At 38.8% G+C, this 26,954-nt stretch overlaps 2 protein-coding genes and 1 long non-coding RNA gene across 3 annotated transcripts in view; 1 reads left to right on the forward strand and 2 right to left on the reverse strand.

The window, feature by feature from the left end:
* Positions 1–26,954, reverse strand: part of LOC116064193 — a 48,257-nt gene that overhangs the window by 12,884 nt on the left and 8,419 nt on the right. Inside the window, exons 3-9 of the mRNA XM_036004439.1 lie at positions 22,456–22,499; positions 8,733–8,753; positions 7,881–7,943; positions 7,406–7,495; positions 6,903–7,037; positions 6,117–6,224; positions 5,933–6,040 (exon numbers count right to left, since the gene is read on the reverse strand). Coding sequence (XP_035860332.1) covers positions 5,933–6,040; positions 6,117–6,224; positions 6,903–7,037; positions 7,406–7,495; positions 7,881–7,943; positions 8,733–8,753; positions 22,456–22,499 — 569 coding nt within the window. The remainder of the gene's footprint in view (positions 1–5,932; positions 6,041–6,116; positions 6,225–6,902; positions 7,038–7,405; positions 7,496–7,880; positions 7,944–8,732; positions 8,754–22,455; positions 22,500–26,954) is intronic.
* Positions 18,912–19,380, forward strand: LOC116064205. The gene is made up of 2 exons (XR_004108486.2): positions 18,912–19,150; positions 19,217–19,380. It is a non-coding gene; the product is annotated as an uncharacterized LOC116064205 (long non-coding RNA).
* Positions 19,478–21,697, reverse strand: LOC118492927 (galactose-specific lectin nattectin-like). The gene is made up of 5 exons (XM_036004005.1): positions 21,605–21,697; positions 21,130–21,219; positions 20,626–20,760; positions 19,831–19,947; positions 19,478–19,743 (listed from the first exon to the last, which is right to left on the reverse strand). Exons 1-5 carry the CDS (start codon positions 21,695–21,697, stop codon positions 19,672–19,674), a joined length of 507 nt encoding a protein of 168 aa, XP_035859898.1. The 3' UTR covers positions 19,478–19,671.

The raw sequence follows: 26,954 nt of genomic DNA on the forward strand, positions 1-26,954 counted from the left end.
TAAATAGACCACGGTATCAGTCACAGATTTACTGATGCTAAAATGGAGAATACACATTGTGTTTTCTTTACACAGAGTGAGCAGCAGCTTCATATGGAATTATGACAACGTGAAACACATTATTTGTAAAAAAGAAACACGGCCGCTGTAATAAAACAGTGAGAGAAAGTGAGGTAGACGATCACGGACCGACTGAATGCGTAAGAAGCCTAAAAGTATACATGTACTGACCACTGCTCTGAATTGAAACTGCCATACCATTCAAGAAGTTAGGCTAATTATTTGCACAAATGAGCAGTTGTACTCTGCCTTAAAAGTGAGCAGAAGACTAATGTTACGCAGGAAATGTATCATGAAGATCAATTACAACCACTAATCTACAATGCTGTGAAGCATACATATCCCTCTCTCTCACTCTGTCTCTCTCTCTTGTATGGGCTAAAATATAAATTACCTAAGGAATATATTTACTCCCACTGCTGCTTTTCAGACAAAGTGTACAACAGTTTTTTTGTGGAAATAATTAGCCTAACTCCTTAAATGGTTTCATTTAAGAGCAGCAGTTCGTGAATGTATATTTTTAAATATATCATTCAATTGGTCCGATTCTGCCACGTTTTTCTCACGTTTTTTGTTTTTATTTTTTAGAAAGGCAGTTTCCTTCTTTATTTATTGTATGCTTTGCTTCCTAGTAGGCCTATATGGACATAGAAAAGAAAGACTGAAGAAATTGGACTCTAACATCTAGAAATTATAAAGATTATTAAGTGATACAGTTAATGCACACTTTAAACATGACTGTAACGGAGTGTATTCATCAGTTATCCCCCAACCCCAGCAAAATATAAGGTCAAAAACATTGAGGCGTCCTCTCCCTGTTGTTTGATGAATGTACATTAGCCTCAGCTATATAGTTACTGGTCCAGTGAACTAAGACTATAATTAGGGAGGATTGTACAGTTATAAAAACCTGTAATAATTGTTCAATCCTCCCAAATTATAGTCCCAGTTCACTGGAGAGAACACAAATTGTGTGCTAAGAATGCCAAATACAGTGCACATGGAAGAGGAACATACATGGTCCTTTGTTAAAGAATACTAAAAGGTGTATTGGTCTGCCATTGTTGGAACCACTAACACGTGTATAGCACTTTATATATTATCCTTCATCACTGGCTTCATTTAAAACACATTTGCAACTGTATCAGCCTTTTCTAATTATCTCAACAACTGCTGTAATATATTCATCAAACTTCTAACAACAAGCAGTTTTCATACAGCAATATAACAGTAACAATAACTGTCACATGAATAATTATAAAAAATAATGGTCACAACTTTATATAACAGTGCTTTACTGAACAGCAATATGCACCTGTTGTATTTTAATGCAGGCTGATAATAATAAGGTAAAAACCACTGCTGAGTGAACAGAAAAGGCTCCAGGATTAATAAATCCTGGCTGTTAGCCTGGTCAGGAGCAGACTAGCTGCACAGAATAAATCTCCATGGTAACTTAGGTGCCTCTGCTTTTGTGCAACCTAGTCAAGGCTAAATTCATCCAGGATAACTGGAATATCCCGGCTTAATCACTCATCCTGGTTTTCTGCAACAGGCCCCAGCTGTGAGCAGTGTGACAGAGTTGATCAACTGAGATCATAGGTGTGGATTTCAGGGGGGATGCAGGGATATGTCCTCCCCAATATTTAGAAGACGTAGATTTGTCTCCCTCAAAAAATATGAAAAAACTCACTCCTCAAAACATGTAGGTAAAACAATAACTGTGTCTACTTTACAGCATTGGGGTTTAAGTGACATGAAGTGAAAGTAAAGATAGATTTATGTAGATTTAAACTTTGGAGCTTCTGGCTCTAACAAGGTCTCATTCTCTAACAGATTAGTTGTTGAGATGGACATGATTCCTAAAATAACAGATCCTGAAACACGTGTGATGTTTTGAATGTGAAGAAAGTTTTGAACAATAAAGGAGAATAATCATTTCCTTTACATAAATAAAGACATTTGCACCATAAATTGTTGCATCAAAATTCACCAGAATTCAGGAAATGAAGAGTTTGACAGACAATATTTTATGAGGGACGACCCCCAGACCCCCCAGTTATAATGTGTCCCCCCCCATCAATGTTGAATCAATGTCTGCCCTCTGCTGGAGACCCTGAGCTAACACATCACCGTCTGTCTGTTGGCTTTTAAACTGTGTTGGGGAGGAACTAGTTACATGTAACGGAGTTTATAAAGGTAAATGTAATCTGGTACTGGGAAAAAAAATTCTGATTAAATGAAAGAAAACATGAATAAAAATATGTATTTTTACTGTAGATACAAAATTAATAACATAATTACCAGGCCAAGCTTTCTGTAAAAGTCAGATTAAATACTTTTTAGCTGGGGCAGCCTCTAGCTCACCCAGTACGAGCGTGCACCCTATGTAGGCTTAGTCCTTTGCAGCGGCCCGGGTTCAAATCCAACCTGCGACCCTTTGCTGTGTGTCATCCCCTCTCTTTCTCTCCCCCTTTCCTGTCTATCCACTATCAAATAAAGGGAAAAGCCCCAAAAAATAATGTTTAAAAAAATATATATATACTTTTTAGCTGCACAAAATGTACATTTCGTAGTCTTTACAGTTAGGATTTTAGAGCACTTTCAAAATAAGGAGAATAAGCATGAGCATGTCAAAAGCCATGGTGGGCCAAAATAAAGGGAGCACTGGTTAAACTTGGCCTGTGGACCCCAAATTGGGCGGCCTTGGTTTTGAGTGTCTGCTGTGTCACAGAATAGAATAGAATAGAATAGAATAGATAGACTTTATTGATCCCTAATGGGGAAATTTCAGTGCTACAGGGACAAAATATAAGACACACAGCACACATAAAGAATATACAGGAGATAATAAATAGGATAGCATATATAACCCTATCCGTCAGGCCGCAAAGTCTGACTCTGTGTTGTGTTTATTTAGGATGTTGGATATACCAGGGCACGTGGCAGGGACAGGAAAACAGGAGTCCAAATGGTGGTTGAGACAAGCAAAACTCCTCTCATTTATTGAGCCTTTCGGAAAACAAAAGAGAATATCACTCACACAACCAGTTTAGAAGAACAATCTGGCTCATAAATCACATACAGTACAAAATAAACCTTAGCTGCCCCTCTTGACAGTAAGTCCTAGTTGTGTGCCTATGTGCCTGTTCAACATGAATGACAGAAATGTTGGATTAAGCTAGCTTGTCACACACACACTTAGCTAGCAACTAGCATTAGCTGTGGATTTCTTAAACATTGACTCACACTGTCCACATATTCTGCTCAACCATCTACACAATAAAACTTCAAACAGGTGTAATATACAAAATCGTTACACCAACCAACCTATTTATAATTTAAATCAACGTGTCAGTGTTACAGTGCTCCGATACTCGGCTTACCTTTCGGAAAACAAAAGAGAATATGACCTCCGGTGGCCACGGAGGGTCAAAAAGGCTCCATGTTACGGCAAGCCAAACACAAAAGGAGCACTCAAAATAAAACAAGGGCGCCATCTGCTGGCCAATATAGAACACTTCCTTACACATACAACAAAAACTATTCAGCAATAAGATAAAAAATACAAAGGAAAGAATGTACAAAAATATACAAGTTGCGAATAAAAATGTAGAATCTACTTAAATACAACCTATGTTTGTGCAAGTTGCACTATAGTGCACTATAGTGCAATATTGTAATGTGTATGAATGTTATCTAACACTCAGTGATGAAGTGAAACAAAGATTTTTTTTTGCCTGTGGAAGGAATGATTTCCTGTAGTGGTCTGTGTGACACCGAAGCTGTCAGAGTCTCTTGGCTCTGTTCAGTGATTGGTGGTGGTAATGGAAAGGAACAAGGAAACTTCATCCAGTTATGGGTTTTTCCCACATCTGTGGAATGAGGTGTGTATGCTAGGTAACAATGGTACATTATTCTATTGACATACTAATTAATGCAGCCCAATTCAGTTCACATGATACATAACAGATAATATTAAACAAGTTACACCTTTAAACTTTAAAACAATAAAATGTGAATATTGAACTTGCATCTTTTTTGTTTCTTTAAGTTGTTCCACACCATACATTTTAATGATCATTTATCATTGAATACAACCCCTCTAACATGACTTCAGACATGTAGAAATGTTTTAGGCTCAGAATGAAAAACTGCTCTAAACTTCTAACACTTTACTTTAAACAAATAACGAAAAACATTTAAAAGTGAGCAGGGGTTGGTCTAAATGGGGATGGATAGGGCAAAGCCCAGCAGTGGAAGAAGTATTCAGATCCTTTACTGCAGTCAAAGTACTAATACAACGCTGTGAAAATACTCTGTCACAGTAAGGGTCCTGGAGTGAAAATGTTACTACAAGTAAAAGTATGTAAGTATCATCAGGAAAATGTAGTTAAAGTATTAAAAGTAAATAAAATTCCGCCCATTTTATAAACTACAAGTGTTTTGTGTGTAGAAATCTTAATGTGTAAAGTAACTAGTAACTAAAGCTGTAACAGATGAATGTAGTGGAGTAAAAAGTACAATATTTCTCTCTGAAATGTAGCAGAGTAGAAGTAGAAAGTGGTATGAAAAGAAAAGACTCAAGTAAAGTACAAGTACCTCAACATTTGGACTTAAGTAGTTACATTCCTCCACATTCTAACAACTTACTAGTGTTTCATTAATTTTTGAAAGTATTATTATTATTATATATATATATATATATATATATATATATATATATATACAATCCTTCTTTTACTTTGCAATTCCATTGACCCGGGTCGACTTAATAAAATCAATAACAGACCTTACTAAACAAAGTGAAATTAGTGTCAGTATTTCATCATCAACATCTTGAAGCAGTCCTGCACATTGTCTATTTGATGTCATGAAGCCAGTTGTCTCATCACCTGGCCAATACCTCACTGAGATCAGCTCTTGTCTTTAGACCCAAAGGTTGTGAGTTCAAGCCCCCAGGGTCAATATTAATGATTTTTCCCTTTTAGAAAACAACAACAGGACCAGACACAGTTTTTGTGACAATATGTCTTTTATTTTTGAATGCTTAGTTGATTATATAGTAAAGGAAATCAGCTGAATAAAGAACACAACACATCAGTTTTAAGAATAAGAAGTAACCAGTTCATTAAACCAGTGGACTATATGAATTATTAATAGTTATTATGAAGTGTTATTACAGTTGCATTCTCCTCTTGTATCACAGAAAGGTCCGACAAAATATACACTTTTATTTTCTATCTGGACATTTTGGATAAAAAGATCATCACCACTCATGTCTGGTAGGTTTACCTTTGGACGGAGTCAGGCTAGCTGTTTCCAGTCTTTATGCTAAGCTAGGCTAGCTGTTTCCCCCTGTTTCCAGTATTTATGCTAAGCTAAGCTAGCTGTTTCCCCCTGTTTTGAAGTCTTTCTGTTAAGCTAAGCTAGCTCTTTATGCTAAGCTAACATCTACTCGAGGGAACTTCATATTTAGCGTACACACATGAGAGTTGTCTCGATCTGAACAATAACTCTCAGAGAGAAATCTAATTAGTGTGTTAATATTTTATCAGATGAGTGGGCGCTGTTTATAACAGATAATATTCAGTAAACTAAAATGGAAAAGATGTGAGAGTATTCAAATGTTTTCTGTATTTCATTCTGTGTTATTTATTATACATTAAAAGTCCTATTACTGATTTGTTTTTGTCCAGCTCAGTGAGCCAGTTTCTGTCTAATTTTAAACCCAAATGTGAACTGTTCCCTAACTCTTCAGATAATAAACAAGTGAAAGTGAGTCATCTGTCAGCAGAGAGCTGTTTCTGTCTGCTGAACAAACTGAAAGAGAATCAATGATAGAGATTATAGATGAGCTGTAGAGGCATCATGATGGTGGGTTAGAGTTACACACACAGGTTCTTGGAGCACACGAAAGAAGCCTGGTTGGTACAAGCCCAGTCATTCCAGTTATTTCCTGTAAGGACAGTTTACAACCAATGTAACTGATTACATTTAACTTTTATATTTAAAAGTGCAACATACACCAAGATGTTGTTTTTTTTACCGCTGGGCCAGTTCATTGTAAGACAGTCCTCCCCTCCACAACAGTTATTAGGCTCCCCCACATTCCAGGTTTTGTAGTTGAATTTGGATCCATCAGTCCACAACCACGTACCCTCCTGGAGGAGAAAGATTGTTTAAAAGTCAAAGTGAAATCAAGAGCTTTTGGTCTTGTAATACTCATTGCGTCCAGAAGACTTGTTATTTTCTACAACAACTCATGAGACCCAACGCATTCTCATGAACGGGTTTGTAAGATATCGTATGAAAACATATGCACAATCGCCTAATTTTGTATCAAATCCTACGAAATTAGCTGACCGCCTGCCGGTCATATGACATATGATATGATATGATATTAAATTTAGCTGAGAAAAGGTGACAGTGAGCCGGGTACTGTGCGTCATGCAACGACGACATTTATGTTTAGATACCAAAACGACTAGTTAAGATTGGAAAAAAAAACGTGGTTTGGATTAAAACACTCCAGGGACATAAATACTCATTCAGAGGGTGAAAGTATTTTGTTTTCTTCTTAACTTCTTACATGACATGAACTCTGCTCTCTAACTTGAAAGTCCTGTGTTTTAGGAGCCAAACATCCCCCCCCCGACCTCCTCCCTATGAGGATCTTCATGTTCTTATACAGCAGCAGTCAATGTGCTGCTGACAGTAATAAATGTGGAATACATACATATTACAGTGATTTACTTTTCACAGCTATATGTACGAATGCTTCATAAGAACAGGCTGAGAGACGAGCGACATCACTTCCTGTGTGATGATAAAAGTCTCACCTTCACTGCGTCAGAGCCTCCGATCCAGGAAGGTCTCGGTGTACCGGCCACTTGCTGAATGAAGGCTTTGATAAATTGATGTTCTGCATCTGAGTGGATGGAAGCCAGATTCCCACCAGCGGTCTGGCAGAAGGTCTAATGGAGACAATATCATCAGTTTAAAATGTCAAGAAAAACAAAACATAATCACATTATTAACAGATCTCAGGGCAGTTTTAGAGTCACAGGGCACATTTTAATAATTTTAATCAATGGTGTGGAAAAAGTATTCAGATCCTTTACTGCAGTAAAAGTACTAATACCACACTGTAAAAATACTCTGTTACAGTAAAAGTCCTGCATTGAAAATAGTATGTAAGAATCATCGGTATTAACGGGTGTTCATGTCTTGACAGTGTTTGATCTTTTTCTAATGATGTGGTATTAGTAGTTTTACTGCAGTAAAGTATTATAGTACACTGGTATTAAGCATACATGTGTTATGATAGAAAGAACTGCTGTACCTCTGCATCGATCCAGGTCTTTGTCTGGATGTAGAAAGCGAAACAGCGAGAGCCAAACTTTCTCCAACCAGGAGGACAGGAAGCTTGACCCTGTATGAACAAACAAGCCAAAAACAATCAGACTAGTCTATATAAACAACTGTTCATTTATGGGATTGTTCCTCTGCAGCGCTGTGGAGATAGAGCTGGCAATGCAAGACTACAATCAGAGCAACCCAACGAGTCAGAGATACTGTTCTGACCTGGGGGGAGGTTTTATTTTCTTCAAGACACTTCAAGATCACAAAAATGTCAATTTATTATAAGATTAATATTATATAATATTATAAGATATTATAATAAAAATGGAAAACTGAGGCTTATCAGTAGCAGAATTAACAATGAACAATTATGCAGTTGATTCACCAAATTTCCATTTTTAATTACAGGGCAAAGTCTTTTATTTTAGTGATTTATTTCTTGGGAGTGTACTTACATATGCAGTCAACAGTCCGCTGGACAAACAGAGCAACAAAGCAAACAGAAAGACTGATGTCATCTGTGGAAAGAAATTCAACAAAGTCAACATACTGCAAGGAAATAATTGCAGACAATGAATGACTGAAATTGATCATTAATGAGCCATTTATCAAAGTAAACTATCCAGCTAGTTATAAGTGTATTATAAAATATCGATACAGTTTAATATTTGATAGATTATCCATCGTCATTCGCTTATCCAGGGTCAGGTCGCGAGGACAGCAGCTCCAGCAGGGGAACCCAAACTTCTCTTTCCTGAGCCACATTAACCAGCTCTGAAGCTACATATAGATATAATCCCTCCACCTAGTCCTGGTTCTTCCCCGAGGCCTCCTCCCAGCTGGACGTGCCTAGGGAGGCGCCCAGGAGGCATCGATACCAGACGCCCAAACAACCTCCAATGGCTCTTTTCAGCGCAAAGGAGCAGCAGCTCTACTCCGAGTTCCTCACAGATGACTGAGCTTCTCACCCTATCTCTAAAGGAGAGGCCAGCCACCCTCCTGAGGAAGCCCGTTTCAGTCACTAGTACCTGTGATCTCGTTCTTTCAGTCATGACCCAGCCTTCATGACCATAGGTGAGGCCTTCTGGCTCAGCTCTCTTTTGTTATAACAACGGTGCAGTAAAGTGAATGTAATAGCCCCTGCGTCGATTCTCTGTTGTCCCGTCACTCACAAACAAAACCCCAAGGAACTTGAACTCCTGGGACTCATTCCCTCCCCCCAAAATGTCCTCACAATAAAGATAGGATTAGTTATTATTAAAAGTAAAAATAAATGAAATTGTGATAATAAATTGAAATATAAACACCTTTGCTGAGGTGGTGATTGGCTGACACAGAGGAGAAGAACAAGCTGATGACTGTCACTGAAAGAAAATGTCAGATCTGAATACTATTAAATACTCAATAATAAAAAAAAATAGGTTAAACTTAACCTAATTTACATCATTAATGCATCCACAATCTGTACTTAATTTTATCTTTACTCAACAGGAATAAACTCTGCAATCTAGCATAAACAAAATATATATCAAACTTTCAGACAAATCTTTCAATTATATGATGACAATACAATGTGAAAAGGTCCATTATACTCACATCAATAATCTTTGTTCTGACTGGTGTGGTTTGGGTTTGGAGTGAAATGAGAGCCACTAATATACCTTTGGGAAGGGGAGTGGTCTTAGTCATGATTGACAGTTCATGCAATGATGCAGGTAGAGACTTGATACTTAACCAATATTTAACAGGGTGTAAATGTCAGGGTCAGTGGTGTATGACGGTGTCTGGATGTGATGAACAATGTGTGTTTAACATGTGGACTTAAGTGTTTATTTTATTAACCACACCGTGACACCAGGATCTCTTTATGATGATATCTGTTAATTCTCTCTGGTGACAAACACGAATAAACACGACATTGTTATTAATCAGAACAGCCTGCTCAAGCTTCTCTCCCAAATGGGATTACAAAAGAGGCATTAAAAATTGGCTTTAACAATATAAAGCAATACGATATACAGTGAAAACATACCTGGTGACAAACATGAATATCCGACCACAAGTACAAACCTGTGCTACTTCAGAATCAGAATCAGAATCAGAATCAGAAAGGGTTTTATTGCCAAGTACGTTGCACATACGAGGAATTTGTCATGGTGTTGTTGGAGCATGTCACACATTCAAATATAAGAAGGATAAAAAGAATATAAACAATATAAGTATAAACATATACACACAGTATGTATTAATAACGATAAAATAAAATTAAATAAATAGTAAAATAAGTTAAACAGTAGTAAAAAGGAACGCTACAGCAGAGAAGGTACAGTGGCATGAGGAGCCAGAGGTGTAGTTTGGAGAGATACTTACCTGGGAGAACAATAGTTACCTCTGACCACTTCCAATAGTTCTCCACCTTTACCTCTTTAGTGAGAAGAGTACATTCCTGGTTCACATGGCAAGATCCCACAAACACACAAACTGAAATGGCCCAAGCAAGATATGTTATCCTTAAAGCCACACAAAGCACAGCTTTTGCCAAAGAACCGTCACCCCTCCAGGCAAACAAAGCTGTATCCAGAAACAGCCACTTGCAGAAACTCAGCCCAACCTTGGAAGACGATCTCATTTGTGTTGGAGGCCGACTAAAGCACTCCGACCTTGCAACTGCAGAACAGCAGCCCAAAAAGTCAGTCACATCTCTGAACTGCTCACCCGACATCATCATGAGCATGTGATAAACCAATGCTGTCACTTGACGGAAGGAGCGATTAAGGCAGCAGGATTATGGATCCTTGGAGGCAAGGCGCTAATCAATCCAGTACACAACGCACGGTGGACCTGCCACCTGAACGCATCCTAACCTGCCCTCCTTTTACGTATGTGGGGCTCAATGTATTTGGAGCTCAGTCTGTCACAACCAGATGCACCAGAGGAGGACAGGCAGAGAGCAAGAGGGGGGGGTCATCATGTTACGCTGCATGAGTTTGAGAGCTGTACACATCGAGATCAGTGAGTCTATGGATACGTCAAGCTGCATAAATGCTCTCAGGCACTTCTTCGCACTCAGAGGCCCTGTGAAACAGCTCAGATCTTATTGTGGTACTAACTTTGTTGGAGCGTGCAAGGAGCTTGGGATGGACAAAACTGTGCAGAGGTATGTCAGTGAGCAGGGTTGCTGCTGGGATTTCAACCCACCACATGTCTCTTGTATGGGAGGCTCTTGAGAGCGAATGATTGGCATTGCCTTAAGAATCCTTGATTCAATATTTCTTCAGCAAAACACTCACCTTTCCCACGAAGTGCTTTGCACATTAATGGCAGAGGTCACAGCTATCATAAATGCATGACCACTCCTACCTTTGTCAGCGGACCCAGACAATCCGCAACGAGACAAAATTGTTTTAGAAGGTTGCAGAGAAAAGTTGCAGTGGTCTGAACCGGCCCTCTCAGCTCGACTCACCTGTTTCCACAGCTAATAACAAATTCATCTTGTAAAGTCAGCTAAAAACTAAATAAATAAAATTATCCATAATCAATTTTATTTCTGTTACAAACTGTTAACTGGTCGAAATGGCATATAGACGGAGGCTCAACATGCGCCCGAAAGCACGTATGGTAGAGCGAGCTAGAGAGTGACTGATTTGAGGGAGTGACTAGGACAAACATGTCAGTCAGAGAAATAAAACGGGTTTTTGCCTTTTCATCACTAGAAATGTAACTGTAGCAAGCATCTCACTTTCACTAACATTATCCACGTTCATACTTAGACGCAGCAAATGAGATATCTAGCTACAAAAAGCCTGGAAGTCAGAAGTTAGAACAGAAGTACAAAGAGTTGTTGCTATTGAGATGATACACCATCTCATCTCATCTCATCTCATCTCATTGGTGTGAACTGGCTAGTTGCAAGTTTCAACTCGTCTCGTATCTTTGGTCTGAACTGGGCTTTACACAGAAGACATGAGTTCCACCACCTCCTGGAGAATTCTTGGACAAGGACCTGTACACAAGTCAATGGAGACAAATTCAGGCTCCTGCCAACCAGTTCTGGACTCATTGGAGCTGTGAATGCTTTCCTTCCCTTGCAACAAAGACAGACCGCATGCAACTGCCGGCCTATGGCCAGGATCACCGCTACGCTCCCTGGAAAGGATGGTCATTAAGAAAGCTCGAGGTGAAGACTGACTGACCAAGACAATGTAAAAATATTTCTCAGACCAAATGCAGAAATTGCTCTACTTCTACACAAAGACTGATTTAGAGACTAATGTTCTGGACTCCTGCAAATTCATAGTGACCTCACATTGGTCAGGCAGGGAGTGTGTTGCCTTTATGGTATTTTCTATAAGTAATGTGTTAATAATTATTTGCAGTTGAAAAGTAGAGTTAATAATAGATTTCATATTGTATCGTTTTTATATTGTCTTACCATGATGTCACTTCCTGTTGTAGTACTTCCGGTTCCGCCAGGTCCTGTTTACAGCAGACAGGCAGTGCATGTTCTTACCTCAATCTGTGTGCATCCACTGAAAGTATCATAGAGGCAATACCCTAAATTTATTTATTTGACAGTGAACATGTTAGAGATTATATATCAGTGACGATTATGTTAAAAACTATGTTTAGTTAGGGGAATAGACTGAGTATTTTTTGTGATGTCTTTATTCACAGTTTTCACCAGCATGTCAATGACGAAGTGTGAGTCTGTCTTCATTGGCTGCGGTTTAACTTGTGTTAAATCAGAGTTGCAACACACTGTATAAGATAAGTAAGTGATAGTGAAATACTATTAAAGTGCTACAGCTGCATTTATAGTAGAGACAAAACAGAAGAAAGGTTTTATTTCTGTAATTCACTACTTTGTTTTAATGCCGCTCCCTCTGCTCAGGTTAGGGTTAGTCAGCAGCAGTCCCAACGTTTTTGTCGTTTTTCGATGTTTTTTTATAACCAGGGGTTAAATAGATTGGGAGGACTGGCCAGGTGCTCCCAGTTACCTTGTTAAGACCTCAGCCACAGACGTGCACAAGAAAGACAACAGTACACAGGCACAAGGCAACAGGTTCTGGGCCGTCACAATTCTCAGGCAGAGGAATACTTCAACTTTGTCCCTCCATAGATGATGAGAGATGTAGCAGCTGAATGATAAGACAGAGCTGGTCACCCTGCCAAGGCCATAGAGAAAAGTAAACTCAATTTGCATGTAATGAGATATTTGGGCACAGTCAATATCTTTGTTTACTTTGAAGGTTTAACTAAACTTAACGCCATCCAGTTGGATGTTTAAATACATCTTCAGGAAGACAGGAGCTTCAGAGAGTTGGGATGGCACCAACACTGTACTGTGTGATCCTAAATCCTCCTCAATTGGGTGTTTATGCTCCTTTCCTTTCATGTTTAAATGCTCCTGTGTAAATCATCAAAGTCTCCCAAAAACCTTGACATATGTGAAATGAGTTGTGCTGCTCCTGAGTTTTTCCTTAAGAGTATTCACCATAACCAGAGTCAGTATGTAAACACATACAGGGGAACAAGGAACCAAAGACAAGAAAACTTTGATACGACAGTCACAGTCTGTGCTTTTACAAAACCAACTTGTCCTCAGTGTGAGTTTTGTTTGACATGTTTAAACACACCAACAGGAATATTATATCCTTGTTGGCATGTTTAAACAGATAAAACTCACATGCATCCCTGCTGAACACATGACTGGTTTGAGTGGTTTGCCAACTGAGGGGAAGTAAGGTGGATTCTACACACATAGACAATGATAAAAGAAGCTCTTTGAGGGTTTTGGGGGGATGGGTCAAATAACACAGGACTTTCACCCAGGAGACCAGGGTTCATGTCCTGTTCTTGTCCCGTTTGTCACTGAAACGTACATTTCGTAACACCAAACAAAGGAAATAATTTCCAACTTTCTTTTATTGAAAAAAATTAACAATGAATTGAATATAAAAGGCAGCACTAAAAAAAGAATGACAGTTACATTTTAAAGTTTTCTGCTGATATTTTCTTTTGAATAACTAAAAAATCAGAGTTATAATGAGTATCTTACACAATGTGTTTATGTTGTTAGACCACTTTCTCTTACCCCCATCATTGCCAGGTGTTTTGAAAGACTGATCCTTCCCCACATAAAGGCTGCCATCCCTGCTGATCTTGATAAACATCAGTTTCCATATCAGACCAACAGATGAACAGATGATGCAGTTACATCAGCTCTCCACTCAGCGCTAACACACCTGGAACATCAGAACACATATGTAAGAATGCTGTCTGTTGACTTTAGTTCAGCTTTTAGTACAATACTCCCATACAAACTGATCCATGAACAGAGCAATTTGAGCTTAAAACACACACGTACAACACGTCTGAGTTGATTTGAACGCACCATAAGTAGGCGTGTGTGCATGTTACTCAGTATGGGTCAGTTGATTGATAGACTCATATAGATGTAGGCAATAAAAAAATAATATATTTTAAAAATGTCTTCAAAAATATAGAGAGGAAAACTCATTTAAATATGCAATAATAAAGATCAGTGTATATGATGGAATAGTGGCATTAGAATGTGCATGAGGCCACCAAATTTGGGCTATTACGGCCAAACATATCTCTGGGGAGGCATGCTCCCAGACCCCCCTATGTTATATTAAACCTTAAATTACACTAGTTTTATTTTAGCCGGTCTCCCATTGGGCGAGATGCGGCAGTAAAACACTTTGGAACAGTTTATGGATATGTGGGTGTTTCCATCAGTCATAAATGAAATGTAGGCTAGTTGGAATCCATGATTTGGAGAGACAAATGGTAGAGGATCTTTCAACAAAAATCCTCCTCCTGAACAATCTGTCCCCCTCGTTTCTGAAATCATGGCTACGCCCCTGGTTCCAACCCCACATCAAATTTGTGGATGACACCACCGTAGTTGTACTCATAACAGACAACAATGAAACAGCCTACAGAGAGGAGGTACAACATCTGGCTCAGTGGTGTCAGCATAACAACCTAGACCTTAAAAACTAAGACCAAGGAAGTGATGATAGATTTCAGCTGGTCAGGGTGTACTGAACATCCCACTCTCTGCAGGACATCTACACTGGCGACTGAAAAAGAAAGCCAGCTGTATATTAAAGGACCCATCTCACCCTGGACACTGCCTGTTCTCACCCCTCCCCTCAGAGAGTGGGTACAGAGCAATAAAATGTAAAACAAATCAGCTGAAAAACATCTTATTTACAAAAGCTGTAGCCACACACAGACACACACACACACACACACACACACACACACACACACACACACTTCCAAAGACTAAAATAACTTTGAATCACTGTTTTGCACAAATCGTTTTATGCTGCTAACTTACATTAACCGCTGTTTTAAAGGTTTTCAAAAACTCCTGCTTTATTATTTAAGATACCTTGTATATATTTTGCTTTCATATTTGTTCTAATCGCCTTTGTCTGTGTTCTATTTACTTACTTTGTTCTATTTATAAAAAAATGTATGCACACTGATGAAGAGCTTCTGAACAGATTTTCATAGTACAATGACAATAAACATTATCTGTATTGCGCAAGTAGATATCGTAATGACGATATAATAAAAACGATATATTGTGCAGCCGTATTACTCTTAAGACACACAAAAACAGCTCAAAGAGACAGAAACAATCATAAAGGGACACAAAACAACAATCAAAATGACCTCAAACTCAAAATGACAAAAATACAAAGACCGCCACAAAACAATAATCTTGTTTTCGGAGCATCGTCAGTTTGTTTCTGTCACACCATCGGTTCAGTCTGAGAAAAGATTTACCTTCAATGTGTTTCTGTGTGTGGAAAACATGAATAAATAATGATGATAAAGTTTTATTGATCATCAGAGGTCTCCAGCTGTGAGCAGTGTGACAGAGTTGATCCACTGAGAACATATGCGTAGATTTCAGGGGGGATGCAGGGGTATGTCCCCCCCAATATTTAGAAGACGTAGATTTGTCTCCCTCAAAAAATATGAAGAACCCACTCCTCAAAACATGTACGGAAAACAATAACTGTGTCTACTTTGCAGCATCGGGGGTTAAAGAACATGAAGTGAAAAATAAAGACAGTAGATTTATGTAGATTTAAACTTTGGAGCTTCTGGCTTTAACAAGGTCTCATTCTCTAACAGATTAGTTGTTGAGATGGACATGATTCCTAAAATAACAGATCCTGAAACACGTGTGATGTTTTGAATTAAAGAAAGTTTTGAACAATAAAGGATGATAATCATTTCCTTTACATAAATAAAGACATTTGCACCATAAATTGTTGCATCAAAATTCACCAGAATTCAGGAAATGAAGAGTTTGACAGACAATATTTTATGAGGGACGACCCCCAGACCCCCCAGTTATAATGTGTCCCCCCCCATCAATGTTGAATCAATGTCTGCCCTCTGCTGGAGACCCTGAGCTAACACATCACCGTCTGTCTGTTGGCTTTTAAACAGTGTTGGGGAGGAACTAGTTACATGTAACGGAGTTTATAAAGGTAAATGTAATCTGGTACTGGGAAAAAAAATTCTGATTAAATGAAAGAAAACATGAATAAAAATATGTATTTTTACTGTAGATACAAAATTAATAACATAATTACCAGGCCAAGCTTTCTGTAAAAGTCAGATTAAATACTTTTTAGCTGGGGCAGCCTCTAGCTCACCCAGTACGAGCGTGCACCCTATGTAGGCTTAGTCCTTTGCAGCGGCCCGGGTTCAAATCCAACCTGCGACCCTTTGCTGTGTGTCATCCCCTCTCTTTCTCTCCCCCTTTCCTGTCTATCCACTATCAAATAAAGGGAAAAGCCCCAAAAAATAATGTTTAAAAAAATATATATATACTTTTTAGCTGCACAAAATGTACATTTCGTAGTCTTTACAGTTAGGATTTTAGAGCACTTTCAAAATAAGGAGAATAAGCATGAGCATGTCAAAAGCCATGGTGGGCCAAAATAAAGGGAGCACTGGTTAAACTTGGCCTGTGGACCCCAAATTGGGCGGCCTTGGTTTTGAGTGTCTGCTGTGTCACAGAATAGAATAGAATAGAATAGAATAGAATAGATAGACTTTATTGATCCCTAATGGGGAAATTTCAGTGCTACAGGGACAAAATATAAGACACACAGCACACATAAAGAATATACAGGAGATAATAAATAGGATAGCATATATAACCCTATCCGTCAGGCCGCAAAGTCTGACTCTGTGTTGTGTTTATTTAGGATGTTGGATATACCAGGGCACGTGGCAGGGACAGGAAAACACGAGTCCAAATGGTGGTTGAGACAAGCAAAACTCCTCTCATTTATTGAGCCTTTCGGAAAACAAAAGAGAATATCACTCACACAACCAGTTTAGAAGAACAATCTGGCTCATAAATCACATACAGTACAAAATAAACCTTAGCTGCCCCTCTTGACAGTAAGTCCTAGTTGTGTGCCTATGTGCCTGTTCAACATGAATGACAGAAATGTTGGATTAAGCTAGCTTGTCACACACACACTTAGCTAGCAACTAGCATTAGCTGTGGATTTCTTAAACATTGACTCACACTGTCCACATATTCTGCTCAACCATCTACACAATAAAACTTCAAACAGGTGTAATATACAAAATCGTTACACCAACCAACCTATTTATAATTTAAATCAACGTGTCAGTGTTACAGTGCTCCGATACTCGGCTTACCTTTCGGAAAACAAAAGAGAATATGACCTCCGGTGGCCACGGAGGGTCAAAAAGGCTCCATGTTACGGCAAGCCAAACACAAAAGGAGCACTCAAAATAAAACAAGGGCGCCATCTGCTGGCCAATATAGAACACTTCCTTACACATACAACAAAAACTATTCAGCAATAAAGATAAAAAATACAAAGGAAAGAATGTACAAAAATATACAAGTTGCGAATAAAAATGTAGAATCTACTTAAATACAACCTATGTTTGTGCAAGTTGCACTATAGTGCACTATAGTGCAATATTGTAATGTGTATGAATGTTATCTAACACTCAGTGATGAAGTGAAACAAAGATTTTTTTTTGCCTGTGGAAGGAATGATTTCCTGTAGTGGTCTGTGTGACACCGAAGCTGTCAGAGTCTCTTGGCTCTGTTCAGTGATTGGTGGTGGTAATGGAAAGGAACAAGGAAACTTCATCCAGTTATGGGTTTTTCCCACATCTGTGGAATGAGGTGTGTATGCTAGGTAACAATGGTACATTATTCTATTGACATACTAATTAATGCAGCCCAATTCAGTTCACATGATACATAACAGATAATATTAAACAAGTTACACCTTTAAACTTTAAAACAATAAAATGTGAATATTGAACTTGCATCTTTTTTGTTTCTTTAAGTTGTTCCACACCATACATTTTAATGATCATTTATCATTGAATACAACCCCTCTAACATGACTTCAGACATGTAGAAATGTTTTAGGCTCAGAATGAAAAACTGCTCTAAACTTCTAACACTTTACTTTAAACAAATAACGAAAAACATTTAAAAGTGAGCAGGGGTTGGTCTAAATGGGGATGGATAGGGCAAAGCCCAGCAGTGGAAGAAGTATTCAGATCCTTTACTGCAGTCAAAGTACTAATACAACGCTGTGAAAATACTCTGTCACAGTAAGGGTCCTGGAGTGAAAATGTTACTACAAGTAAAAGTATGTAAGTATCATCAGGAAAATGTAGTTAAAGTATTAAAAGTAAATAAAATTCCGCCCATTTTATAAACTACAAGTGTTTTGTGTGTAGAAATCTTAATGTGTAAAGTAACTAGTAACTAAAGCTGTAACAGATGAATGTAGTGGAGTAAAAAGTACAATATTTCTCTCTGAAATGTAGCAGAGTAGAAGTAGAAAGTGGTATGAAAAGAAAAGACTCAAGTAAAGTACAAGTACCTCAACATTTGGACTTAAGTAGTTACATTCCTCCACATTCTAACAACTTACTAGTGTTTCATTAATTTTTGAAAGTATTATTATTATTATATATATATATATATATATATATATATATATATATATATATATATACAATCCTTCTTTTACTTTGCAATTCCATTGACCCGGGTCGACTTAATAAAATCAATAACAGACCTTACTAAACAAAGTGAAATTAGTGTCAGTATTTCAACATCAACATCTTGAAGCAGTCCTGCACATTGTCTATTTGATGTCATGAAGCCAGTTGTCTCATCACCTGGCCAATACCTCACTGAGATCAGCTCTTGTCTTCAGACCCAAAGGTTGTGAGTTCAAGCCCCCAGGGTCAATATTAATGAATTGTCCCTTTTAGAAAACAACAACAGGACCAGACACTGTTTTTGTGACGATATGTCTTTTATTTTTGAATGCTTAGTTGATTATATAGTAAAGGAAATCAGCTGAATAAAGAACACAACACATCAGTTTTAAGAATAAGAAGTAACCAGTTCATTAAACCAGTGGACTATATGAATTATTAATAGTTATTATGAAGTGTTATTACAGTTGCATTCTCCTCTTGTATCACAGAAAGGTCCGACAAAATATACACTTTTATTTTCTATCTGGACATTTTGGATAAAAAGATCATCACCACTCATGTCTGGTAGGTTTACCTTTGGACGGAGTCAGGCTAGCTGTTTCCAGTCTTTATGCTAAGCTAGGCTAGCTGTTTCCCCCTGTTTCCAGTATTTATGCTAAGCTAAGCTAGCTGTTTCCCCCTGTTTTGAAGTCTTTCTGTTAAGCTAAGCTAGCTCTTTATGCTAAGCTAACATCTACTCGAGGGAACTTCATATTTAGCGTACACACATGAGAGTTGTCTCGATCTGAACAATAACTCTCAGAGAGAAATCTAATTAGTGTGTTAATATTTTATCAGATGTGTGGGCGCTGTTTATAACAGATAATATTCAGTAAACTAAAATGGAAAAGATGTGAGAGTATTCAAATGTTTTCTGTATTTCATTCTGTGTTATTTATTATACATTAAAAGTCCTATTACTGATTTGTTTTTGTCCAGCTCAGTGAGCCAGTTTCTGTCTAATTTTAAACCCAAATGTGAACTGTTCCCTAACTCTTCAGATAATAAACAAGTGAAAGTGAGTCATCTGTCAGCAGAGAGCTGTTTCTGTCTGCTGAACAAACTGAAAGAGAATCAATGATAGAGATTATAGATGAGCTGTAGAGGCATCATGATGGTGGGTTAGAGTTACACACACAGGTTCTTGGAGCACACGAAAGAAGCCTGGTTGGTACAAGCCCAGTCATTCCAGTTATTTCCTGTAAGGACAGTTTACAACCAATGTAACTGATTACATTTAACTTTTATATTTAAAAGTGCAACATACACCAAGATGTTGTTTTTTTTACCGCTGGGCCAGTTCATTGTAAGACAGTCCTCCCCTCCACAACAGTTATTAGGCTCCCCCACATTCCAGGTTTTGTAGTTGAATTTGGATCCATCAGTCCACAACCACGTACCCTCCTGGAGGAGAAAGATTGTTTAAAAGTCAAAGTGAAATCAAGAGCTTTTGGTCTTGTAATACTCATTGCGTCCAGAAGACTTCTTATTTTCTACAACAACTCATGAGACCCAACGCATTCTCATGAACGGGTTTGTAAGATATCGTATGAAAACATATGCACAATCGCCTAATTTTGTATCAAATCCTACGAAATTAGCTGACCGCCTGCCGGTCATATGACATATGATATGATATGATATTAAATTTAGCTGAGAAAAGGTGACAGTGAGCCGGGTACTGTGCGTCATGCAACGACGACATTTATGTTTAGATACCAAAACGACTAGTTAAGATTGGAAAAAAAAACGTGGTTTGGATTAAAACACTCCAGGGACATAAATACTCATTCAGAGGGTGAAAGTATTTTGTTTTCTTCTTAACTTCTTACATGACATGAACTCTGCTCTCTAACTTGAAAGTCCTGTGTTTTAGGAGCCAAACATCCCCCCCCCGACCTCCTCCCTATGAGGATCTTCATGTTCTTATACAGCAGCAGTCAATGTGCTGCTGACAGTAATAAATGTGGAATACATACATATTACAGTGATTTACTTTTCACAGCTATATGTACGAATGCTTCATAAGAACAGGCTGAGAGATGAGCGACATCACTTCCTGTGTGATGATAAAAGTCTCACCTTCACTGCGTCAGAGCCTCCGATCCAGGAAGGTCTCGGTGTACCGGCCACTTGCTGAATGAAGGCTTTGATAAATTGATGTTCTGCATCTGAGTGGATGGAAGCCAGATTCCCACCAGCGGTCTGGCAGAAGGTCTAATGGAGACAATATCATCAGTTTAAAATGTCAAGAAAAACAAAACATAATCACATTATTAACAGATCTCAGGGCAGTTTTAGAGTCACAGGGCACATTTTAATAATTTTAATCAATGGTGTGGAAAAAGTATTCAGATCCTTTACTGCAGTAAAAGTACTAATACCACACTGTAAAAATACTCTGTTACAGTAAAAGTCCTGCATTGAAAATAGTATGTAAGAATCATCGGTATTAACGGGTGTTCATGTCTTGACAGTGTTTGATCTTTTTTCTAATGATGTGGTATTAGTAGTTTTACTGCAGTAAAGTATTAGAGTACACTGGTATTTAGCATACATGTGTTATGATAGAAAGAACTGCTGTACCTCTGCATCGATCCAGGTCTTTGTCTGGATGTAGAAAGCGAAACAGCGAGAGCCAAACTTTCTCCAACCAGGAGGACAGCAAGCTTGACCCTGTATGAACAAACAAGCCAAAAACAATCAGACTAATCTATATAAACAACTGTTCATTTATGGGATTGTTCCTCCGCAGCGCTGTGGAGATAGAGCTGGCAATGCAAGACTACAATCAGAGCAACCCAACGAGTCAGAGATACTGTTCTGACCTGGGGGGAGGTGTTATTTTCTTCAAGACACTTCAAGATCACAAAAATGTCAATTTATTATAAGATTAATATTATATAATATTATAAGATATTATAATAAAAATGGAAAACTGAGGCTTATCAGTAGCAGAATTAACAATGAACAATTATGCAGTTGATTCACCAAATTTCCATTTTTAATTACAGGGCAAAGTCTTTTATTTTAGTGATTTATTTCTTGGGAGTGTACTTACATATGCAGTCAACAGTCCGCTGGACAAACAGAGCAACAAAGCAAACAGAAAGACTGATGTCATCTGTGGAAAGAAATTCAACAAAGTCAACATACTGCAAGGAAATAATTGCAGACAATGAATGACTGAAATTGATCATTAATGAGCCATTTATCAAAGTAAACTATCCAGCTAGTTATAAGTGTATTATAAAATATCGATACAGTTTAATATTTGATAGATTATCCATCGTCATTCGCTTATCCAGGGTCAGGTCGCGAGGACAGCAGCTCCAGCAGGGGAACCCAAACTTCTCTTTCCTGAGCCACATTAACCAGCTCTGAAGCTACATATAGATATAATCCCTCCACCTAGTCCTGGTTCTTCCCCGAGGCCTCCTCCCAGCTGGACGTGCCTAGGGAGGCGCCCAGGAGGCATCGATACCAGACGCCCAAACAACCTCCAATGGCTCTTTTCAGCGCAAAGGAGCAGCAGCTCTACTCCGAGCTCCTCACAGATGACTGAGCTTCTCACCCTATCTCTAAAGGAGAGGCCAGCCACCCTCCTGAGGAAGCCCGTTTCAGTCACTAGTACCTGTGATCTCGTTCTTTCAGTCATGACCCAGCCTTCATGACCATAGGTGAGGCCTTCTGGCTCAGCTCTCTTTTGTTATAACAACGGTGCAGTAAAGTGAATGTAATAGCCCCTGCGTCGATTCTCTGTTGTCCCGTCACTCACAAACAAAACCCCAAGGAACTTGAACTCCTGGGACTCATTCCCTCCCCCCAAAATGTCCTCACAATAAAGATAGGATTAGTTATTATTAAAAGTAAAATAAATGAAATTGTGATAATAAATTGAAATATAAACACCTTTGCTGAGGTGGTGATTGGCTGACACAGAGGAGAAGAACAAGCTGATGACTGTCACTGAAAGAAAATGTCAGATCTGAATACTATTAAATACTCAATAATAAAAAAAAAATAGGTTAAACTTAACCTAATTTACATCATTAATGCATCCACAATCTGTACTTAATTTTATCTTTACTCAACAGGAATAAACTCTGCAATCTAGCATAAACAAAATATATATCAAACTTTCAGACAAATCTTTCAATTATATTGATGACAATACAATGTGAAAAGGTCCATTATACTCACATCAATAATCTTTGTTCTGACTGGTGTGGTTTGGGTTTGGAGTGAAATGAGAGCCACTAATATACCTTTGGGAAGGGGAGTGGTCTTAGTCATGATTGACAGTTCATGCAATGATGCAGGTAGAGACTTGATACTTAACCAATATTTAACAGGGTGTAAATGTCAGGGTCAGTGGTGTATGACGGTGTCTGGATGTGATGAACAATGTGTGTTTAACATGTGGACTTAAGTGTTTATTTTATTAACCACACCGTGACACCAGGATCTCTTTATGATGATATCTGTTAATTCTCTCTGGTGACAAACACGAATAAACACGACATTGTTATTAATCAGAACAGCCTGCTCAAGCTTCTCTCCCAAATGGGATTACAAAAGAGGCATTAAAAATTGGCTTTAACAATATAAAGCAATACGATATACAGTGAAAACATACCTGGTGACAAACATGAATATCCGACCACAAGTACAAACCTGTGCTACTTCAGAATCAGAATCAGAATCAGAATCAGAAAGGGTTTTATTGCCAAGTACGTTGCACATACGAGGAATTTGTCATGGTGTTGTTGGAGCATGTCACACATTCAAATATAAGAAGGATAAAAAGAATATAAACAATATAAGTATAAACATATACACACAGTATGTATTAATAACGATAAAATAAAATTAAATAAATAGTAAAATAAGTTAAACAGTAGTAAAAAGGAACGCTACAGCAGAGAAGGTACAGTGGCATGAGGAGCCAGAGGTGTAGTTTGGAGAGATACTTACCTGGGAGAACAATAGTTACCTCTGACCACTTCCAATAGTTCTCCACCTTTACCTCTTTAGTGAGAAGAGTACATTCCTGGTTCACATGGCAAGATCCCACAAACACACAAACTGAAATGGCCCAAGCAAGATATGTTATCCTTAAAGCCACACAAAGCACAGCTTTTGCCAAAGAACCGTCACCCCTCCAGGCAAACAAAGCTGTATCCAGAAACAGCCACTTGCAGAAACTCAGCCCAACCTTGGAAGACGATCTCATTTGTGTTGGAGGCCGACTAAAGCACTCCGACCTTGCAACTGCAGAACAGCAGCCCAAAAAGTCTGTCCAAGGATAGTCACATCTCTGAACTGCTCACCCGACATCATCATGAGCATGTGATAAACCAATGCTGTCACTTGACGGAAGGAGCGATTAAGGCAGCAGGATTATGGATCCTTGGAGGCAAGGCGCTAATCAATCCAGTACACAACGCACGGTGGACCTGCCACCTGAACGCATCCTAACCTGCCCTCCTTTTACGTATGTGGGGCTCAATGTATTTGGAGCTCAGTCTGTCACAACCAGATGCACCAGAGGAGGACAGGCAGAGAGCAAGAGGGGGGGGTCATCATGTTACGCTGCATGAGTTTGAGAGCTGTACACATCGAGATCAGTGAGTCTATGGATACGTCAAGCTGCATAAATGCTCTCAGGCACTTCTTCGCACTCAGAGGCCCTGTGAAACAGCTCAGATCTTATTGTGGTACTAACTTTGTTGGAGCGTGCAAGGAGCTTGGGATGGACAAAACTGTGCAGAGGTATGTCAGTGAGCAGGGTTGCTGCTGGGATTTCAACCCACCACATGTCTCTTGTATGGGAGGCTCTTGAGAGCGAATGATTGGCATTGCCTTAAGAATCCTTGATTCAATATTTCTTCAGCAAAACACTCACCTTTCCCACGAAGTGCTTTGCACATTAATGGCAGAGGTCACAGCTATCATAAATGCATGACCACTCCTACCTTTGTCAGCGGACCCAGACAATCCGCAACGAGACAAAATTGTTTTAGAAGGTTGCAGAGAAAAGTTGCAGTGGTCTGAACCGGCCCTCTCAGCTCGACTCACCTGTTTCCACAGCTAATAACGAATTCATCTTGTAAAGTCAGCTAAAAACTAAATAAATAAAATTATCCATAATCAATTTTATTTCTGTTACAAACTGTTAACTGGTCGAAATGGCATATAGACGGAGGCTCAACTTGCGCCCGAAAGCACGTATGGTAGAGCGAGCTAGAGAGTGACTGATTTGAGGGAGTGCCTAGGACAAACATGTCAGTCAGAGAAATAAAACGGGTTTTTGCCTTTTCATCACTAGAAATGTAACTGTAGCAAGCATCTCACTTTCACTAACATTATCCACGTTCATACTTAGACGCAGCAAATGAGATATCTAGCTACAAAAAGCATGGAAGTCAGAAGTTAGAACAGAAGTACAAAGAGTTGTTGCTATTGAGATGATACACCATCTCATCTCATCTCATCTCATCTCATTGGTGTGAACTGGCAGGTTTTAGAACGCAAGTAGTTGCAAGTTTCAACTCGTCTTATATCTTTGGTCTGAACTGGGCTTTACACAGAAGACATGAGTTCCACCACCTCCTGGAGAATTCTTGGACAAGGACCTGTACACAAGTCAATGGAGACAAATTCAGGCTCCTGCCAACCAGTTCTGGACTCATTGGAGCTGTGAATGCTTTCCTTCCCTTGCAACAAAGACAGACTACACGCAACTGCCGGCCTATGGCCAGGATCACCGCTACGCTCCCTGGAAAGGATGGTCATTAAGAAAGCTCGAGGTGAAGACTGACTGACCAAGACAATGTAAAATCATTTCTCAGACCAAATGCAGAAATTGCTCTACTTCTACACAAAGACTGATTTAGAGACTAATGTTCTGGACTCCTGCAAATTCATAGTGACCTCACATTGGTCAGGCGGGGAGTGTGTTGCCTTTATGGTATTTTCTATAAATAATGTGTTAATAATTATTTGCAGTTGAAAAGTGGAGTTAATAATAGATTTCATATTGTATCGTTTTTATATTGTCTTACCATGATGTCACTTCCTGTTGTAGTACTTCCGGTTCCGCCAGGTCCTGTTTACAGCAGACAGGCAGTGCATGTTCTTACCTCAATCTGTGTGCATCCACTGAAAGTATCATAGAGGCAATACCCTAAATTTATTTATTTGACAGTGAACATGTTAGTCTGTCTTCATTGGCTGCGGTTTAACTTGTGTTAAATCAGAGTTGCAACACACTGTATAAGATAAGTAAGTGATAGTGAAATACTATTAAAGTGCTACAGCTGCATTTATAGTAGAGACAAAACAGAAGAAAGGTTTTATTTCTGTAATTCACTACTTTGTTTTAATGCCGCTCCCTCTGCTCAGGTTAGGGTTAGTCAGCAGCAGTCCCAACGTTTTTGTCGTTTTTCGATGTTTTTTTATAACCAGGGGTTAAATAGATTGGGAGGACTGGCCAGGTGCTCCCAGTTACCTTGTTAAGACCTCAGCCACAGACGTGCACAAGAAAGACAACAGTACACAGGCACAAGGCAACAGGTTCTGGGCTGTCAAAATTCTCAGGCAGAGGAATACTTCAACTTTGTCCCTCCATAGATGATGAGAGATGTAGCAGCTGAATGATAAGACAGAGCTGGTCACCCTGCCAAGGCCATAGAGAAAAGTAAACTCAATTTGCATGTAATGAGATATTTGGGCACAGTCAATATCTTTGTTTACTTTGAAGGTTTAACTAAACTTAACGCCATCCAGTTGGATGTTTAAATACATCTTCAGGAAGACAGGAGCTTCAGAGAGTTGGGATGGCACCAACACTGTACTGTGTGATCCTAAATCCTCCTCAATTGGGTGTTTATGCTCCTTTCCTTTCATGTTTAAATGCTCTTGTGTAAATCATCAAAGTCTCCCAAAAACCTTGACATATGTGAAATGAGTTGTGCTGCTCCTGAGTTTTTCCTTAAGAGTATTCACCATAACCAGAGTCAGTATGTAAACACATACAGGGGAACAAGGAACCAAAGACAAGAAAACTTTGATACGACAGTCACAGTCTGTGCTTTTACAAAACCAACTTGTCCTCAGTGTGAGTTTTGTTTGACATGTTTAAACACACCAACAGGAATATTATATCCGTGTTGGTGTGTTTAAACAGATAAAACTCACATGCATCCCTGCTGAACACATGACTGGTTTGAGTGGTTTGCCAACTGAGGGGAAGTAAGGTGGATTCTACACACATAGACAATGATAAAAGAAGCTCTTTGAGGGTTTTGGGGGGATGGGTCAAATAACACAGGACTTTCACCCAGGAGACCAGGGTTCATGTCCTGTTCTTGTCCCGTTTGTCACTGAAACGTACATTTCGTAACACC

This window comes from Sander lucioperca, chromosome 8 (genome assembly GCF_008315115.2).
Source record: "Sander lucioperca isolate FBNREF2018 chromosome 8, SLUC_FBN_1.2, whole genome shotgun sequence".
Classification (NCBI taxonomy): domain Eukaryota; kingdom Metazoa; phylum Chordata; class Actinopteri; order Perciformes; family Percidae; genus Sander; species Sander lucioperca.